At 36.5% G+C, this 20,554-nt stretch overlaps 1 protein-coding gene across 1 annotated transcript in view; it reads left to right on the top strand.

Moving 5' to 3' along the window:
- Nucleotides 1-15,378, top strand: part of STXBP5 (syntaxin binding protein 5) — a 172,252-nt gene extending 156,874 nt beyond the window's left edge. Inside the window, exons 26-28 of the mRNA XM_060205144.1 lie at nt 6,182-6,215; nt 7,841-8,109; nt 11,860-15,378. Coding sequence (XP_060061127.1) covers nt 6,182-6,215; nt 7,841-8,109; nt 11,860-11,901 — 345 coding nt within the window. The 3' untranslated portion in view covers nt 11,902-15,378. The remainder of the gene's footprint in view (nt 1-6,181; nt 6,216-7,840; nt 8,110-11,859) is intronic.
- The last annotated feature ends 5,176 nt before the right edge of the window (nt 15,379-20,554 follow it).

Raw genomic sequence — 20,554 nt, 5'->3', positions numbered from 1 at the left:
TATCTGCTTTTGGTATCAGGGTGATGTTGGCTTCATAGAAGGTGGAAGGGAGTGTTCCTGTCTCTTCAATCTTGTGGAAAAGATTTAGAGGTATAGGTATTAACTGTTTTCCTGAAGGTTTTGTAGAATTCGTTTGTGAAGCCATCAGGTCCAGGACTTTTGTTGTTGGGCAGATTCTTAATAACTGTTTCAATTTCTTTGTCTGTGATTGGTGCATTTAGGTTTTATAGTTCTCCTTAGTTCAGTTTTGGAAGGGCATATGTTTCTAGGAAATCCTCCATTTCTTGCAGATTCTCTAGCTTGGTGATGTATAGTTCTTCACAGAAGTTTCGCATGATTTTCTGGATTACTGTGGTGGTGTCAGTTGTGATATCTCCTCTATTGTTTTCAACTCTTTATTTGAGTCTCCTCCCCCCCTTTTTTTTGTGAGTCTGGTTAGGCGTTTGTCAATCTTGTTTAATCTTTCAAAGAACCAACATTTGGCTTCATTGATCTTTTGTATGGTTCTCTTATTTTCGATGTTGTTCATTTCTGATCTAGTTTTAGTGATTTCTGTCCTTCTGGGTGCTTTGGGGTTCCTTTGTTCCTCTTCCTTAATCCCTGAAGGTGTGCAGTAAGGTCGCTTATTTGAGCTTTTTCTTGTTCTTTAATATGTGATTGTATGGCTGTGAGTTTCCCTTTCAGTACTGCTTTAGCTGTGTCCCAATTATTTTGATAGCTTGTGTCTTCATTTTCATTGGTTTCCAGGAACATTTGAATTTCTTGCTTGAGTGTCTCTCTGACTCATTGGTTCTTAAGCAGTATATTATTTACTTTCCAAATTCTGTGTCTCTTAGTAATTTTCTGTTTGTTGTTAAATGTTAGCTTTACTCCACTGTGGTCTGAGAAGCTACTTGGAATGATTTCAATGCTCTTGAATTTGATGATGCTGTCTTTGTGGCCTAGCATGTGGTCTATCCTTGAGTATGTGCTGTGTGGATTGGAAAAGAATGTATATTCCAATTTTTTTTGGGTGAAGAACTCTGAACATGTCCAGGAGGTCTAGGCTATCCATCTCTTCATTTAATTCGTTTGTTTCTTTGTTCTCTGCTTTGTTGATCTGTCTAAGTGTGAGCGTGGGGTGTTAAAACTCCCACTATTATTGTATTACTATTGATGTATTTTTTATACTTCTTTCAGTAGGTGTTTGATGTATTTGTTAAGTCTTCTTGGTTGATTGATCCTCTAATCATTATATAATGCCCTTGCCTATCTTTTATTACTTTATTTAATTTAAAGTCTATGGTGTCAGAGATGAGAATGACTGTTCCTGCCTTTTTTTGTGGTCCATTAGCCTGTTTGATAGTTTCCATCCTTTCACTTTAAGTCTGTGTTTATCTTGTTGGGTCAGATGGGATTCTTGCAAGCAGCATATGACTGGGTTGTGTTTTCTGATCCATCCTCCCACTCTGTGCATTTTAATGGGTAAGTTTAAGCCACTGACATTTATTGATATGAATTTAATGTATTGTAGTGCCATTATTCAACAATTTATTTGCTCTGATATATGGCAAGTATTATGGTGATGTTCTTGTTTATAAGAGGTCTTTTAGAACCTCTTTCAGGGCAGGCTTGGTGATGGTTGCCTCCTTTAACTATTGTCTGTCTGAGAAGGTTTTGATCCCTCCATCTAGTTTGAATGAAAGTCTAGCAGGATATATTATCCTTGGTTGAAAGCCTTTTTCATTCAGGGCTCAATAGATATCTTGCCATTCTCTTCTGGCTTTTAGAGTTTGAGCGGAGAAGTCTGCTGATAATCTTATGGGTTTTCCCCTGTATGTGACTTTTTGTTTTTCTCTTGCAGCCTTTAGGATACTTTTTTTTCATTACTTCTTTTCATTGTAACTATGATGTGTCTTGGTGTCTTCAGGTCTGGGTTGATTCTGTTTGGGACTCTCTGGGCCTCTTGAATCTTAATGTCCTTTCTGTTGTTTAGGTCTGGGAAGTTTTCTTTTATTATTTCCTGTAGAATGTTTACTTCCCCTTCCTCTCTTTCTTCCTCTGGTAGGCCAATTATATGAATGTCACTTCTTTTGAGATCATCCCATATGTCTTTGTTGTTGTTTTCAGTGTCTCTAATTCTCTTTTTGAGCTCTTTTACCTTTTTCTTAGTTTTCTCTAGCTCATCCTCTGTCTGGCTAATTCTGTTTTCTGCTTCTGTTAGCCTACTTTCCCTTTCCTCAGCTTCTTTCTTCAGTTCTGTTATAGTATTAGCTTGTTCTGCTAATTGGCATTTTAGTTCAGCTATTTCAGCTTTCAGTTCTCTATTTACCTTGAGGTAGCTAGTATTTTTCTTGAGGGTTTCCTCTATTATTTCCCTAATTCTGATAGCCCTTTCCTCCCTAGTTGTCTTCATTTCTGTGATTATTAGGTTTACTATTGCTTGTATACTTCACTTATCTATGGTTACTTCTGACTGATTTGGAGTTTCTTCTGGGCTCCTGTCTTGATTCATTGTGGTAGCAGTTTTTTTTGCTCTTAATTTAACCATTTTTTTATTGATGTGTTTTTTATTTTTCTGTTTTGTTGTTCTTCAGTTGTTGTGTTTTGAATGCAAGCCATGCTATACTAAATGTGACAAATGCAGTCACTAACCTCAGAAATTACAACAGTAGTAACTGAGGCAAAGATTGATGCAGTTTAACCAATACCAGTTAGGCAGACAACACCTCCAGTCCAAGAATAAGTAGCAACCAAATCCAAAAGAGAAAGGAAAAAAGGGAAAGCAAGAATAGACAATTATGCAAATCTACTGTCTGCTGTAAATTCTAGGGATAGCAAGAGGAGAAAGGGAAGTAGAGAAGAGAGGCACACACAGGGAGTCCACTCTGAGTCAGATTTCTTCCCCAAGATAATTCACAAACGAGTATCAGTGAATTCAGAAAGCAAAAGAAGGGGGAAGGAAGAAATGAAGACAAGAACAAGAGAGGGAAAAAAAAGAAAGGAAAGAGGTTTTTTGGTTGTTGTTGTGTTTTTTTTTTTTTTAATTTAACTTGGGAGGAGGGAAAAAGGAGAGGACAGTGGAGGGAAGAGGTAGAGTGAAACAAGTTCCTCTCACAATGGATAGGATACCCAGTCACTTAGCAATGGAAAAAACAATAACAGTTAATTTTGGTCAACCTGAAGAAGGGGGGGATGGAAAGGGACACACGTATATATAATAGTAATAATAAAATAGAATAGAGTTAAAAAACCCTAGCAGTCAGTCTGCAGCTTGGACAGCTCCAGATTGGCTCAGGCAGCCTGAGCAAAGACCACCAATTGTAAGATGTATCCAAAAAAAAAAACCAAAAACCTCCAGGTAGTCTTTCCCAGGCAGGAGTGTGGCTCTGATTGGTCAGATATTTTGTTGCTCAAATAGAGCTCCAGCCACTTAGAGAAAAAAAAGAGAGAAGGGAATCAAAAAGGAAAAGGATTGGAATGACAACCCTGGTTAGCCAGGAATCTTGGTAAAGAAAATAGCTCAGCAAGAAGTCTGCTAGGAGAGACTGTCCAGCCCCTAGGGTCTGGTTCTGGGGTGGGAGGGAGGGATGAGCTTCAGAAATAATCAAAAGATTTCCTTTCTTTTTCCTCCGTTTTCTAACTCAAGAGTGAGCTATAGGACCCCTCCTTGGTGTCACACGTAGGACCCCTTATTCACCCTCCTACTGATGGCCCAGTATCCTACCCTATCCAGCAAATCCTAGGTCACAAGCTGTTGCTTGTTGGAGCTCACACCAGCATCTGCCTCCAAGTTGTCATCTTGGCTCCACCCCCGAGATTTTTTTTTTTTGCACGTTTGAGAGACTTAAAAAAATATCCAGTAGCATTGATGAGGTGAGCATTAATGGTATAATTTCTTAAATAACTTCTGCACATATGTAACATAATTCGTGATTATTGATGGAAGCAAGAAAGTCAGTCCATGAAAACCAGAATTAATAGTGGACAGTGGAGGGGGACACAAGAACTAATGAGATTAGTAAAATGCACAGGAAGGATAACAGCTTTGAGTGTAACCTATTATAATGTAGGTAGATTAAATATCATTCAAAGGGGAGATTACCATTCCCATTTAATATTATACTAGAAGTTCTGGTTTGGGAAATTAAGCAAGAAAATAAATGGCATGCAAATTGGGATAGAAATAAAACCATCTGTTTTCAGAGTTGACATAATCTTTTATATAGGAACTCCCAAGGAATCAAAATCAGAAACTTAGGATAGTTAAAGGACTGGTTCAGCAAGATTGTAGGACTAAAGAGCAGTATAAATAATAAATTGCATTTCTTTTTTTTTAAACTTTATTTATTTATTATTGGATAGAGACAGAGAAATTGAGGGGAAGGGAAGATAGAGATGGAGAGAGACAGCTGCAGCCCTGCTTCACCACTCGTGGAGCTTTCCCCCTGCAGGTGGGGACCAGGGGCTTAAACCTGGGTCCTTGCGCACTGTAGTGTGTGTGCTTGACCAGGTGCACAATCACCTGGCCCCAATAAATTGCATCTCTACACATCAACAATCTGAAAAAGTAAATTAAGAAAATCATTCTACTTTAATAGTATTAAAAAGACAAAATAATTAAAGAATAACTTAGCACAAGAAGTGTAAAATGTATGCCTTAAAAGCTTGAGGCTGTTAAAGAAACTCAGCATAAATAAATGAACATCCTATGCCCACAGGAATCTTAGTATTGTTAAAATGATAATACTTACCAAAGCAATCTGCATATTCAAATAGTCTCTCTCAAAACTCCATCTGTTTGTTTTTTCCTGAAAAAATTAAAGAAAGCTACTCCTAAGTATTGTATGGTATTGCAAAGGATCCAAAAGTATCATCTACATACATACATACACACAGCCCTCTTGAAAATAAAGAAGAAAAATTGAAAATGGCATTTCAGTTTCAGAACTTTAGACTATACCAACAAGGTAGTATGGTATAGGCATAAGGATAAGTGTGTACCATAATTGTGAATCCAGAAATAAGTTCATTCACTTATGGTCAGTTAATTTTCTACAAAGATGCCAGGAATATTCAGTGGTGAAAGAATGGTCTTTTCAACAGATGGTGTTGGGACAACTGGGTGTCTACATGCAAAAGAGAGAAGTTGGACCCTGACCACACCATTTACAAAAGTAAAATGGATCAAAGACCTCAATGTAAGAGTTCAAACTATGTAAAGCATAGGTTTAAATCTTTGTGACCTTTGATCAGCTGATGGTTTCCCAGATATGAAACTCCATAAGTCACAAACAACCAAAAAAATTTTTAAAAAAAGATAGATTGTGTGGATTTCACCGAAATTAAAGGCCTTGTGCTATAAAACACGCAGCAAATGAGAAGAGCAGCCCACAAAGTAAGATTGCAGGTTGCCTACCTGATAACAGAGTCTATATCCAGAATATATAAAGAATTCTTCCAACTTCACTATAAAAATGACAGAGCAATTTTAAAAAATGCTCAGGGGGTATGAATAGGCATTTCTCCGAAGGAAATATTCAGATGCTCGATAAACATGAAAAGATGCTCAGAGTCATTTGTTCTTTAGGAACTGTAAATCAGAACCACAGTGAAATAGTATTTTCACTTACTAGAATGACTGTGATTAAAATGATGTACAATAACAGATGTCAGTAAAAATGCAGAGAAATAGAAACTTCTTTATGTTGCTGGTAGGCATGAAAGTGTAAAATGGGGAGCCGGGTGGTGGTGCAGCAGGTTAAGTGCACATGGCACGAAGTGCAGGGACAGGCGTAAGGATCCCGGTTCGAGCCCCCAGCTCCCCACCTGCAGGGGGTTCAATTCACAGGAGCTGAAGCATGTCTGCAGGTGTCTGTCTATCTTTCTCTCCCCCTATCTGACTTACCCTCCTGTCTCAATTTCTCTCTGTCTTATCCAACAACGATAGCAATAGCAACACTAATAACAACAAACAACGATGATAAACATCAAGGGCAACAAAAGGGAAAATAATAATAATAAATTTTTTTTTAAAAGTCTAAAATGGTAACTTCTTTGGAAAACTCTTAACAGTTCCACAAAAAAGTTAGTTATACCATGTGACTTAACAGTTCTACTCCTAAGTATTTCCACAAGAGAAGAAATAAATAAATTCACACAAAGAGTGTGTAAAGGTTTCTAGCTGCATTATTTATAATAGCTAAAAAGTGCAGAGCCCAAATGCCCATCAGCTGGTGAGTGGATAAACAGAATAGCATTTATCTATTCAGTAGAATATTACTCAGTTCAAAAAAATGGATGCAGTATTGATGTAGATGCTACATCATGGTGGAATTTTTTAATTGTTTTTTTAATATTCCCTTTTGTTGCCCTTGTTTTATTGTTGTAGTTATTATTGTTGTTGTTATTGATGGCATTGTTGTTGGATAGATCAGAGAGAAATGGAGAGAGGAGGGGAGAGAAAGAGAGACACCTGCAGACCTGCTTCACCGCCTGTGATGAGACTCCCCTGCAGGTGGGGAGCCAGGGGTTCAAACCGGGATCCTTATACAGGTACTTGAGCTTTGCACCACCTGCACTTAACCCGCTGTGCTACCACCTGACTCCCCTGCATCGTGGAATTTTGACATTATTTTAAGTGGAAGAAGCCAGACACTAAAGGCTAGATACTGCATTAATGCATTTGTATAAAATGTTCAGAATAGACAAATTTATAGAGATAGAATAAACTTGATTCTTAGGAGTTGGGAAGTAGAACTGTGGAAAAATAATTGCTAGTAACCATGGGCTTTGTTTTGCTCTTGGCTTTTTGGGTGAAGATGATATGGAACCCAGTAACCATACATTTCTGATCAAACCAAAAATTTTTAAAAAGACACTAAATTGAGAGAAAGAAGGCTAGATCTACACACAGCTAGTTTCTGGGAACTGAAATAGAATACTGAGGAAATTCTTCTTTCTTTCTCTCTTTCTTTCTTCCTTCCTTTCTTTCTTTTTAAACTAGAGTGGAGAAACTTAGCTCTGGCTTATGGTGGTGCAGGGGATGGAACCCGTGACTTTGGAGCCTCAGGCATGAGTTTCTTTGCATAACCGTTATGCTCTCTACCCCTCCCCTAATAAATTCATTTTTTTATTTTTATTTTTCCTACTTTACTGGAGAGTTAATGGTTTGCAGTGCAGTCGTTGCTGACACACGGGTCCAATCTCTCATCTCTTCATAATACATTTTTCCTTTAGGCCTGTACTAGCATTGTTTAAAGTAAGATAAGCATGAAGTAAATAAACTAAAGCCTGTGTATTTAAGTCTAGATATGTGTGTGAATATGATTTTAAATCTCTAAGATGATTATTTTAATTGCATACTTTAAAAGTACTAAATAATGTTACGCTCATTGATGTTAATATGGCTGTTACACATTTTAACAGCTAAGTCTCCGGTTCCATTTTTCAACAAGTCTTGCCATCTGAACTGGTATGGAGTAAAATAATTACTACTGAACATTGTGTTTTTGCATGTTTGAAAAAGTATCTAAACACTAATCTGCCATAACGAGAGAGGTGTACTAATAACAGAAAGATATATATATATATATAAACATTTCAACGACAATGTCATACAGTCTAAAAATTATGGGGTTTAAAATGTTTTGTTTTGTTTTTTGAGAAAATTTTGTTTTACAAGTCTGTTGTCTCCTATTTTTCCAAAATACATGGTAGCACTCTTTACCTCCCACCAAAGTACCTTCTCCCTCCACCAGAGGGCATTGACCTCCTAGCCCCTACATAGATAGCCCCTCTTCCTCCTCTAGGTGACTTCTGACATGCAGACGTTGGCAGGAGAGGAGTGCTTTAAGATAAGACAGTACTCATGTCCTAAGTTACTCTTTCCATTGTCAAACCCCTTCAGTTGGAGAATCAGCCTCAGGAAAGGCTTCAAGGAGCCTTGCACAACATATCCCTGGCCCTGGGGGCATTGAAGGTGTGAAAGGAGCAGCTTCTGGAGTCGTTGGTGAATTAGCACGAGCCCGGTTGGCACTAGATGAAAGAGGGCAGAAACTCGGTGACTTGGAGGAAAGAACGGCAGCAATGCTGTCCAGCGCAGACTCGTTTTCCAAGCACGCTCATGAGGTATGGCTACTAAACAGAAACACTTAGGAGAGCAACTGTGAATATTACTGTGTTCTCATTTTTCAGCACCTGAGTTTACGTGTCTCTCTATATGTGCATATTCCTCCTGGTTATTACCACCAGAGGAAACCTTTCAAGAATTTATTCCAGGTGACCAGGTGGCAGCATACATGGTTGAGCACACATGCTACAGTGCTCAAGGACCCAGGTCGAAGCCCCCAGGCCCCACCTGCAGGAAGAAAGCTTCACAAGCTGTGAAACAAAGGCTGCAGGTGTCTCTTTTTCTCTCTTCCCCTTCCCTCTCTGCCACTACCCAATTAATTAATCAATAATTAATTAAAAAGTATATGTTTCAGTAGCCTTTGGTTACTAAATGAGGCTTACAGATTTTGAAAAAAAAATCTTTTCACCTTTAAACTTTTTATAAACAAAATGAGAAACTTTGCAATGATGCCTTGGGGAAACAAATAACAGTGGCAAGGTTTATTTTACTAAACACCTCAGATTCTACTTACAACTTCTCCTAGAGAAGAAAATAATTTGCCTCACTTGATTCCTTAGGTAGATCTAGGTAATTAAGATTAGCAAGTATTTTTATTCAAATAAAAAAACTAGATTTGTTTGTGGGCTGGTTCATACAGAGGAACAACAAAATGCATTTTTATAATGGATTCATCTTGTTGAACTTGGAAGTTATGGTAGAGCTTAGAAACAGATGTTATAAAGTAAGAATTCCTAGCCTGTCCTCGATAGACAGACTTTGTTAACTAGCATAGATCTTTTAAAGACAAAATTTAAATGCCTTTGTGTAGAATAAGCATTATGTTACCACAGCAGTCTACCACCCCTCGGTGCTTTACCACAGAACTGATCTACACACTTAGCCTAGTCCTTGAAGAGACTTTGTGTCCATGTGGAAAAAAGCAGACTGAGGTTATGCTGACAGTTAAGTACTGAATATGAATCTACTAGTAATAGCTCCTCTTCAGGATTTTTTAAAATGTTTATTTATTTACAAGTGGGAAAGAGAGAGAAAATATGTGTGTAAGCAAGCTCCAGCCAGATGTCACTCTGGCACATGTGTTAGAAACGATCAGACTCAGAACCCCACTCTCAAGTCCAGCCCTACTACTGCACCACCTTCTGGGCTGCGTCTTTTAAATCAAAATCACCTTGGCCTTGAATAAGATGCTAAAACATATGAAAGTATATATGAAAGTGCTACCATGTGCAGGGACTGGGTTCAAGCCCCCAGATTCCACCTGCAGGAGGGAAGCTTCACAAGCAGTGAAGCAGTGCTACAGGTCTCTCTCCCTCCCTCCCTCTCTCTCTCCCTCCCTTCCTCTCTCCCTTTCACCGTCTCTCTCCCTCTCCCCCTTCTCTCTTAGATTCCTCTGTCTATACAAAAAGGGGGAGAGGGGGAAGTCTGTGAGAATCCAGTGGCTTCATCTTGCAGACACTAAACCCCAGCAATTAACCCTAGTGGCATTAAACTAAATTAATTAAATAATAAGTAAATAAATAATGGTAACTGGACCTAGGAGAAGCTGAAATGTTTGTCCAGAATTTCTTTTTTTTAAGTCTTTTTGAATTTCATTTTATATGTTATTAGATAGAGACAGAAAAATTAAGAGACGAGGAGAGACAGACACCTGCAGCCCTGCTTCACTACTTGTGAAGTTTCCCCCTCAGGTGGGGATCAGGGGCTTGAACCTGGGTCCTTGCGCACAGTAATGTGAATGCTTAACCAGGTGCACCACCTCCTGCCCCCTGTCCAGAATTTCTAGGAGTCTTAGATACTGGTGAGTGCTTTTACTAGCCTGACATGCACCCTAGTTACAGATAGGGTACTTGAGTTAAATCTGGGTCAGGATTTTTGTTTTCACAGTTCTGTACCCGACAGTGATCTCTCAGGCATATTACACTTCAGTCAACTTAAAAATATATCCAAATTCTAGCATTTAGCAGATAACTCATTCCAAAACTGCTGATATTTTTTTTCCTCATACCATTTACTGGTTTTTGTTTTGTTTGTTTTGTTTTTTGCCTCCAGGGTTATTGCTGGGGCTCGGTGCCTGCACCATGAATCCACTGCTCCTGGAGGCCATTTTTTCCCTTTTGTTGCCCTTCCTTATAGTTTATTGGTGGTGTTGCTACTGTTATTGTTGTCGTTGTTGTTGGATAGGACAGAGAGAAATTGAGAGAGGAAGGGAAGACAGAGAGGAGGAGAGAAAGATAGACACCTGCAGACCTGCTTCGCTGCCTGTGAAATGACTCCCCTGCAGATGGGGAGCCGGGGGCTCGAACCAGGATCCTTACACCGGTCCTTGTGCTTTGCACCACGTTTTCTTAACCCCCTTCACTACCATCCTGCCCCCCCCCCCCATTTACTGTTCTTAAACCATATTTGGAAAATTAAAGAAAGCAGCATGAGTCAGATCATGGGTTCTTGAATCAGACCTTGTGGGCTCAAATCTAGTTTTGCCATTGAGTTACCTCAGTTGTTCTGTGAGTCTCATCTTCGTTTATAAAGTGGGGAGGATGATGCTGTCTACCCCAGGGACATGTTGGAGACCAGAGGAAACTATAAGTTTTTGGACATGGTCTGGCTCAGAGCAAGTGCTTAGTAACCTTCAGATGGCATCAGTAGCAGTGTCTGCAACTCTTCATTCCCCATATCCTTTTATTATTATTATTATTTGTATTTGTGATTTAGTATTGATTTACAGAATTATAAGATAACGGGTATAATTCCATAACATTCACACCAACAGAGTCAGTGTCCATGGTCACAGTGAACTGACTTCATAACTATCTACCTAGGGGTGTATATGTGTGTGTGTGTGTTTTGTATATTCCCGCCTTGACTTCTTTTCTAAGTCACACCTACACCTATTACTGCTTTACAATGTCCTTCCCTTTTTTCCTCTTCTCTCTGATAAGGCGTTGCCCAAATTCTTTAAGCATTATTTTAAGTTCAAACTAGTGAACTTAAAATAACCTTATTTGTAGGTTTTTAACTAATATCAACAGAGAATGCTGTTAGCCAAAACTAAGCCTGTCATGTCTCTAAAAAATGTGAGGATTCAGGAATAGGGGAGATAGAACACAAATAATAGCCAAATAATAGCACACCAGACCAGCGTATCTGAGGTCCCAGAAGTCCCAGGTTCAATACCTGGCACCACCATATTCCAGAGCTAAGCAATTACTTAATCTCTCTCTCTCTCTCTCTCTCTCAGAGAGAGAGAGAGAGAGAGAGAGAGAGATGAAGAAGGGGAGAGGGAAAAGCAGGAGGTAGAAGGTTTAAACACATAAAATGGCCCATGAGATGGCAGATAGTATGTCTCTAGATTTGAAAGCATTTGATGCTCAGTTTAATTACTGACATCACATATATCAAAGTAATGCTCTGGTGCACGTGCGCGCGTGTGCGTGTGCGTGTGCGTGTGTGTGTGTGTGTGATGGAATAAAGAAGTCTTTTAAAAATGAGGAGAGAGGAATGTAAAGACCTTATATGAAAGGTGGGGTTTTTTTTGTTTGTTTTTGATTTTTTTTTAGCAATTAATGGGCTTTTCCTATTGGAGCAGTTCTTACTGGTTTCAGTGCTTTCAGATTTTAAAGTAAACAATATATAGAATGTCTCATGCTAGGATATGTTTGCACAATATAGAACCCAACTATAATTTATAATCATTGTTGTTTTGGCATTTAGAAATACCTTTATTTTATCTTTTCTTCCCCCTTTAGATGATGTTAAAATACAAAGATAAAAAGTGGTACCAGTTCTGACAGCCAGAAATCTCACTAAGTTCAACTTCAACAAGAAGGAAAAGAAAATGATTTTCCTTTTTTATTCATCGATTTCAACTTAGGAAAGTTACCATTTAAAGGATGTTCATCACTGGATACTGTTCTTCCTAGCACAATCATGCACTGTTTTACCTCAGTCATGTGGCTTTAAGGAAGGTGTGTCCATACACACTCAAACTGGAACACATGGTATGTGCCTGCCCTGAGCTGACATTGGGAACTAAGCAGGTCACATATGACGGATGAAGAAGCGGGGCTGTTGACAAGATGTGGCAGGGACTGTTCCCGGGTCATTCCTATATTAAGCTTTTAAATGCCAAAAGGTTCTGTGCTGTTGTATCCGCCATCAGTGTTTGACCTCTTTGAGGGAGAGGCAATAAGTCAGAAGTCCTAAAGCTGAAAAATAGGTGTGTGTGTGTCTGTGTGTGCGTGTGCGCATGTCTGGATTACAGATAACTGTCTTGGACTTTCCCTCCCTTAAAAATGACTGGTCATCAGTATCATTAGTGAAACAGACAAACTGTTTGTTACCATATCTTTAGACAGATAAGCTGAATGGTGGGCTTTAAATAATAAAAACATACACATAGTTGAATTGTGTATGGGCTACTCTTGGATTCTTGTTATTGTACACTTGTGTTTAGTCCATATTTTGTCAAAAGCAAAACAAGGCGACACATCACTTTTCATTGAAAAGAGAAGTGTAGAGCATGACTGAACTGCTTATCATTCTGGGCATTTCCATGTAGTGGCTGTGCAGTGTGGAAAGTAAGAAAAACCTCCATTGTGGTGAGGAGAATACTTCAGTGTTCCTTGTCTTTCTCATTCATTGAGCTAAAGGTGGATTTGAGCAAAAATAGTTAACTGGTTAAATTTGTAGAGACGTTGAAATTGGCTAAATTTTTAATTTTGCTTGGATTTTTATAAAATGTTTAACCAAATGTACCTTTGCATTGTTTAATTAAAGTTGCTAAAAAAAATGTTTCATTATTTTGGTAAAATGCTCAGCTCCCTTTTCCAAATGCCCTTTATGTGCTAACAGTTCCAGTACTCTCAGGTGATGAGCCAGTTAAGTCTTAGTGCACATGCTGTCGCATGGGAACTTACAAGCATCTGTTGTCAATAATTATCTATATAAGAGTCTAGGCTGATGACCTACAAAATATTTTCTGTAAAAATATACTATAAATCTGTACATGTCCTTTCAAGGTTTAAAAAAAAACCAAAAGGGAAGGAAAATATGTACATTTTGGTAACTAACTTACTTCTGTATTGGAGTATGATGCAAATGACAGCATCAATGGACAGTGAATGATTAGCTTACAGAATAACAGCATTGCAGACAGGAGAGAAACCACTTGGTAAACGTGGACATTAAGTAATCATAGTGCAGGCTCATCTGAGATTATTAGTGATGGTTTTTAAAGCCGTGTCAGAAAGGGAAATAGAAGCATTAAATCAGCATTAATCAAATTAAATATTTTCTTCTATAAAATTGTTTAAAGCAACCTTATTTTTCATTAAGAAATAATCAGAGCACAGATTGATAGCAGACTTGGTTGTTTTTCCTATGGTCGTTAAAGAGCACCTAAATTTCATGCAGTCCATTAGGCATCTTTACTCTTTTCATTAATAAAGCTTTTGTGTTTACAGTTTATAATGTGCATTACAAGATGCAAACGTTTACATTTACAATTTGCTGAAATATCATTGGCCAAAAGGCTAAATATATGTGGATGAAATGATTGATCAATCCAAAAAGAAATACTTAAAAAATATAATTCCAAAAGGTTTTGAATTTGTAGAAAGTACCTAAAATGGTATATTTCTGTTTAGTCACCTATATGATTAATAGTTGTTTACAAATTTCTTAACGTGTATCATATACCATCTAATAAATCCATGGTTTCATGATATGTCACAGGAAGTACTAGGCCCCTTTTTGAAAGTCTTAGTTTTGTGAATGTCATCAGTGAAATCAACAGCTTATGGATTTGAAATTGAGAAGCTCTAAGGATGGTAATTTACTGGCCAGCTCTCCATCCCTTTGGAAGGACATACTGACTCTAGTTATTTAATTTGCTGTTAATTTCATATTAATTGTGAAACTTCATTTTTACTGTCATTTTTTCATGTTGTATATATTGTGAATCCATCTTATAATTATTTTCAAATAGATACATTCAACTGAACGGATTTTATAAGAAAGTCTTAAATCAATATTTTGAGTTATTTTATTTCATTTTTAAGTTAACCTACATTGTATACAAAACTCATATAGAAAGCATGAAGTATTTTTGAGAATAGGAAATAAGCTTCTCAGAATTATACTTGATTCAGTCTGTAGATATGACTGTCCACAGTAATAACTAACCCAGGGAATTTTAATTTGACAGATAACATCTCTTTTTTTTTTTTTTCTCTCTTTAAACAGAAGAGTTATAGTCACCAGCAAGCCAAGACTTCAGGAAAACAAACCAAAAAAAAAAAAAAAAGAAATAGAAAAGTGAAAGATTTGTTTGTGTGTTTCCTCCATATCCTCAACTACACGGTTGTCCTTTTTCTAAAGTCATTGAAGTGTTCACTGATGAGCTATTGTCGGTAGAAAGTAGTTCCTCTATATAGATCATATATCAACTCCATTTCACTCATCAAACTAAGATCCATGTGCTGTTACTTAGAAAGTCAGTTAAAATCTCATAGTTTTACACATTCTGTATATTATACCTGAAGCTTTGCATTGTCTAATCCCGTTGGTTTCCATTTCACTGTACAGACTGTTTCCAGAAATGTTTATAGAGATATAACTGGGCTATTACTAACCTTTAATTTGATTTTTTTTAATGGAAAAAAATGCTGCTACCTGTCTGTTATGTGTAGTTAGTATATTATAATTTAACTAAATACAGTACTTTAAAGAAGCACTTTCTTTGCTTAGAAATTCTTAGTTACAGGTTTCTTTAAGTTATTTCATGTAGATATGTGAGTGTTTTAAACAAGTCTGAAAGTGTTACATATTTCTAGGGCATGGGGATGGTAGGGCAACAGCTGTGGAAAGGAAAGATACATGAAGACACTGTGGAGTTCCAAGTTTCATCCTGAGTTCTATATCCCATATTCTCATGTGACATTAGAAAAGCTATTATCCAAAGGTAAAAATTTTTGTGGCAAGGGTTCATTTTACTTTTTAACTCTTGGGATTTTGTTTATTTGCTTTTGCAAAATAAGGAGCACTGAACTTTAAACTTGAATTTTTCTGCACTTTTTTTAGGTAAAGAAAAACTTTTATTATCATTTAATCCACTTTTCTCAGTTTAAGTATACATATGTACAAAAACATACCAAAATCATTAACATGCTGCTAGCTCTACCTTGAACAATTAAACTGATCATAGTTTTAAAACCCCTAAGAGGGTTTTATATAGCTTTCAAGCATTAAACTAAATAGTTAAACCATTTGCTGTGTGTTTCAGTGTTCTTGATCTTAAATTATTGTAACACTTTCAGATTTGTTTTAGGATTGTACAACTACATGTTATATTTCTACATAATGCTAGAAAAGACTTTTAATTTTAAAATGGAATTTTTATAAATATAACCTTTAATTTAAAAATGGTAAACTTGTTAAGTTTAAGTCAAAGTACTTAAAAAGTATGTATATTATCCATACAAAAAGTTGTTTTACGCTTATAATAAGAAATACTGGTATCTCATATCGAGATACGATTAATTTTTAAAAAATCATACATCAAAAGTTTTCACACAAGACAGAAGGATATCACTACTATGGCTTTGAAAGAACCCTCTAATGAGCATTTTCAAACATTAATTTTATTTTTGGAAAAAAATACCCACAACACTGATTACAAGATCTTTCTCAAAGCTGCAGCTGTTGGATGCCTACCTTAACTATTGTTTTAGTGTGTGTGTGTGTGTGTGTGTGTGTGTGTGTGTGTGTGTGTGTGTATGTATGTATATATATATGTATATATATATATATACATCTATATATGTGTATATAGATGTATATATATATATACATATATATTTAAAATAGTTTTCCAGGTATTTTCTTCTACCTTTTTTAAAAATAAATTTCCAAAAATGAAAACAGAGTTTATGTATTTTTGTCAACAAAGGTTTTTATTTTGTAGTTTATAGAATTTGTTCCTTATTAGTTTGATACTTGATCAATATTCCTAGACTTTTTAATCTGTATTTCCTTTGAAAAAGCAATTCTCTACCTTAAGTGTCCTCCCCTCCTTTTTTATTCTTTTCTCTTGTGGCTCTTTGTTCTCTTGCATTGAAACGTATGCCTATATATGTAATATTTTCATTTGAAAATGAGTGTGAAGATTCTGTTTACAGCTTTTGTTTACTGCAATTTTCATCACTGTTCAGTTTCTCATAGAGTTGCTAAGGGATAATTTTTCCTGTGAAAACTATTGATCTTAATACTGTCACAAAAGTAAAGGTTCTGTGGACAAGAAATAGTTGTTGCAATAGCAACAAAAATTAAAGAAAAAATTTCACCCTACCTTTCTCAGCAGAATTAATTGGTTTCAGTAATTCCCTAATTATGAGGATTATAACATTCCTTTCTCAGTCACCATTTTAGTCTTAAGTGGTTAGGCAAAATTCACTTGCACAGTGAGTACAGTAGTCTTGGACTATATGTAAGTATTCTTTTTTATTTCACTCTACATAGGAAAAATCATGAATGTAGATTTTGCCAGTACTTCTCAATGAGAGCCGCAGTTTTAAAATTTTGTAGTGTAAGAGATGAGATGAACTATAAGTAGTTATTGTAGGTTGTTGGGCTCGGGCGTTTAAATAGATATAGGTTAATGGCAATGGAATTCTATTTTTTAATATTTTATTTATTTATTAATGAGGGGGGATAGGAGGAGAGAGAAAGAACCAGACATCACTCTGGTACATGTGCTGCTGGGATCAAACTCGACCTCATGCTTGAGAGTTCAGTGCTTTATCCGCTGCACCACCTCCCAGACCACTGGAATTCTATTTATTTAGCAGTTTCATTTTTATTTATACTTTGGCTATGTGTTTTGTGTTGTTTAAACCTTGATTCAACTGAAGACAGCATAGGGAGTTGTCAACAGACTCAGCATATCAATAGAAAGCAATGCAAAGAGGGTAATTTATGTTTTTATTTTATTTCTTGGCTATAAATGGTACATAATACTTTCTTTAGGTGCGACTTCTGCTTTAACATGATAGTTCAAACCAGAAAACATTTTTGCTTTCTAGCTGTACTATTGGTTCATTGTAAGTATATCACCAGAAATAATATGAAAAAGAGCAAGATTAAGTTTTTCTAACATTGTCCATTCTAGGGGCAAGCATGCCTGGTGTAGAGCTCTAGCTTGTGTGTACCTTCAGCTGTAGATACAGGTAGTTTTCAGTTGTTGCATTTTATTTCTTTTTAAATCTTGCTCAGTCCAGTAGCTATCTCAATGATAATTGCTGGGATATGCATTTTCAGTATGGTTTTAAAAAAAACAGCTGTGTACTGTTTCATTTTAAAACAAAACAAAAAGAAAGCAGCACTGCAAACACTAAAAATGTGTGGAACTTTGTAGTTATTTTGCATTCCTGTACTTTACAGACTGTCATCACAGCAAACGGTTTAAAATTAGGTCATGAAATATTTTTGTAAATAAATACCGTTACACTGGTATTTTAAAAATGTATAATAATTAATGTCCCTGGAAAATGTTCATATATCTGTATATGAATGTCTCTTTATGCTGAAGGGCTCTGATTGGGCAAAATAAAATAATGTCTCCTGGAACTAAACAAGCCCTTTTTTCTGGAAAATTTGTTTTTTTGTTGTTTTTTTTCTCGGAATTGTGGAGGTAACCGATTTGTTTAACCTAAGCAAATAGGAAAAATAGATCTGTAACAGGAAAGTCAAATTAATCAGGTAATCTAAGTCAAACAAATTACATTGCCTTAACTATCTGAACTTTTTTGGTAAAGTTGAGTGCCCTGTGTTGGGCGGGGAGTATGGTAGGAAGAGCCAAGGTAGGAGCCAGCTGTAGGATTATGAGAATTCCCTAGGCTTCTTGTTAAAATTTGGGCTCAGGGTCAGGCATCTGAGGGAGGACCTGACTCTGCCTCTCTAATAAACTTTCAGTTAAAAACAGACCTCTTAATCTGAAGAACATGAAGTAGCAAGGCTGTAATTTCTAAAATTGGCATTTTGCAAGTGATTATTTTTAGCATCAACGTCCAAAGAGAACCTCACTTTAATGTATCTAAAATAACGCAATTCAACAGAGACCAAACAGTACTTCTCATTGTTTGCATTTTTACTTGGGAATAAAGACTACAGTGAGTCTCTTAACTGAGTTGAATTTGCTTTTAAACGCAATGTAATCTCAGTCTCCACACGGTGGCAGCCTTGTCTCATCTTGGCTTAAACCTTTAGAACCTGATAAAGAAGACTACAGACTTGTAAAGGTTAATTTTCTTTTCTTTTTTTTTAAATTTTTTATTTATAAAAGGGAAACATTGACAAAACCATAGGATAAGAAGGGTACAACTTCGCACAATTCCCACCACCAGAACTCTGTATCCCATCCCCTCCCCTAATAGCTTTCCTATTCTTTAACCCTCTGGGAGCATGGACCCAAGGTCATTGTGGGATACAGAAGAAAGGTTAATTTTCATGACAGACTTTTTATCTAGAAAGTGACTAAATGTGGAATGCAAAAAATACCTTCCTGTGTTATTAGAAAGGGATGTAGGTCACTTGTCAGACTGGTCTGTTTTGTTGCCAAGAGAAATGTTAGTATTTTCCAGAAAATACAGGCATAAAGTGATAACCTTTTTTAAACCTTTCATATTTAAAAAAAAATTTTTTTTTATATTTATTTATTCCCTTTTGTTGCCCTTGTTGTTTTATTGTTGTAGTTATTATTGTTGTTGTTGTTGTTGTTGGATAGGACAGAGAGAAATGGAGAGAGGAGGGGAAGACAGAGAGGGGAGAGAAAGATAGACACCTGCAGACCTGCTTCACCGCCTGTGAAGCGACTCCCCTGCAGGTGGGGAGCCAGGGTTCGAACCGGGATCCTTATGCCGGTCCTTGTGCTTTGTGCCACCTGCGCTTAACCCGCTGCGCTACAGCCCGACTCCCCCTTTCACATTTTTTAAACGTTGCCTTTATTTAAATGTTTTTTAAGGAAACTTAACAAGGGTGTCTGTTGTACTGTTGTACAGTATTATCAACTGCTTTAGGTAGAAATATACTTACTTGTCTTTGTTACTTTTCATAGAAGTGTATAAGATAATGATTTTCCTCCATTACTTCTAAGGAAATATGATTGCTTTGTTCCACTTCTCTCCAACTTTGTACAAACGTGACTTCTCTAAGTCATACTTTTGCAAATATTATTTGTACATAAGTACTCTAACGTTTGGTCTGATCTCTTACAACTTAGAGAAATACTTTGGTTTTTTGTTTGGGTCACATATTTATGTAATATCTTAAACATCAAAATCTTAAGATGAGAGACAGAGCATGAGAGACAGAATTTAATATAAACAGTTTCAGGTAATTCAGAATGTGTTAATAACTAAAGAGAACAGTCTGAGTGAGGACGTCATTTAAATATCAAAAAGTCTTTCATTTCCTTGTCACAAGCCTCTGTGATGCTCCTTACAAACATCTGTTGAGTTAAAATACTGGTCAACAATTCTTTTTTTTTTTTTTTTCTGTTTTAGGCTTTCTAGGTTTCATATATATATATATATATATATATATATATATATAATTTATTTCTTTATTGGGGAATTAATGTTTTACATTCAACAGTAAATACAATATTTTGTACATGCATAACATTCCCCAGATTCCCATTTAACAATACAACCCCCACTATGTCATTCATCATCTTTCATGGACCTGTATTCTCCCCACCCGCCCACCCACCCCAGAGTCTTTTACTTTGGTGTAATACTCCAATTCCATTTCAGGTTCGACTTGTGTTTTCTTTTCTAATCTTGTTTTTCAACTTCGGCCTGAGAGTGAGATCATCCCATAACAATTCTCAGGATAGTTAACTGACATTACTGTTTTAAAAATGAGTATATATCTGTTACCTGTCTTCTCCCAAATAATATTCCTTTATGCACTTCTTTTTTTTTATTGGATAAAACAGAAATTGAGGGGATCGGGGAAGATAGGGAGAGAGACACCTGCATGGTCTTAGGACAGTAAATTCATGGAGATCAATGAGTTAAAATGCAGTTGAACTTAATGAGGACTTCTGGTTTCAACGGAATTTTGTTTTTGTGCTGTGTTACCCCAGGGAGCCAGTTCAGGACACATTCTTTGCCAGCTATCATGAAGATGTAGGATCTTCTTAAAGTTCATGCATAGTTGTTTTCATACAAGAGCAACCAGAATCCCAGTGCCAGGAAATTATATAAAATAAAAAAAAAAAAGTTTCACCTGTACAAATGTTAGTTTTTTTCTCTTGGGTGTGGAAAGCAAATACTTTCTGGTGTTGAATCATATAGTGCAATTAACGATTTCTTTCACTAATCAACAAGAAATCATTTACAGAAATGTAAAAAGAAAATGCCATCAATAATACAAAAATGT

This window comes from Erinaceus europaeus, chromosome 13, assembly GCF_950295315.1.
Source record: "Erinaceus europaeus chromosome 13, mEriEur2.1, whole genome shotgun sequence".
In the NCBI taxonomy this organism is placed as follows: domain Eukaryota; kingdom Metazoa; phylum Chordata; class Mammalia; order Eulipotyphla; family Erinaceidae; genus Erinaceus; species Erinaceus europaeus.
The sequence above is the reverse complement of the archived record's forward strand: the minus strand, read 5'-3'. Positions and strand labels throughout refer to the sequence as shown.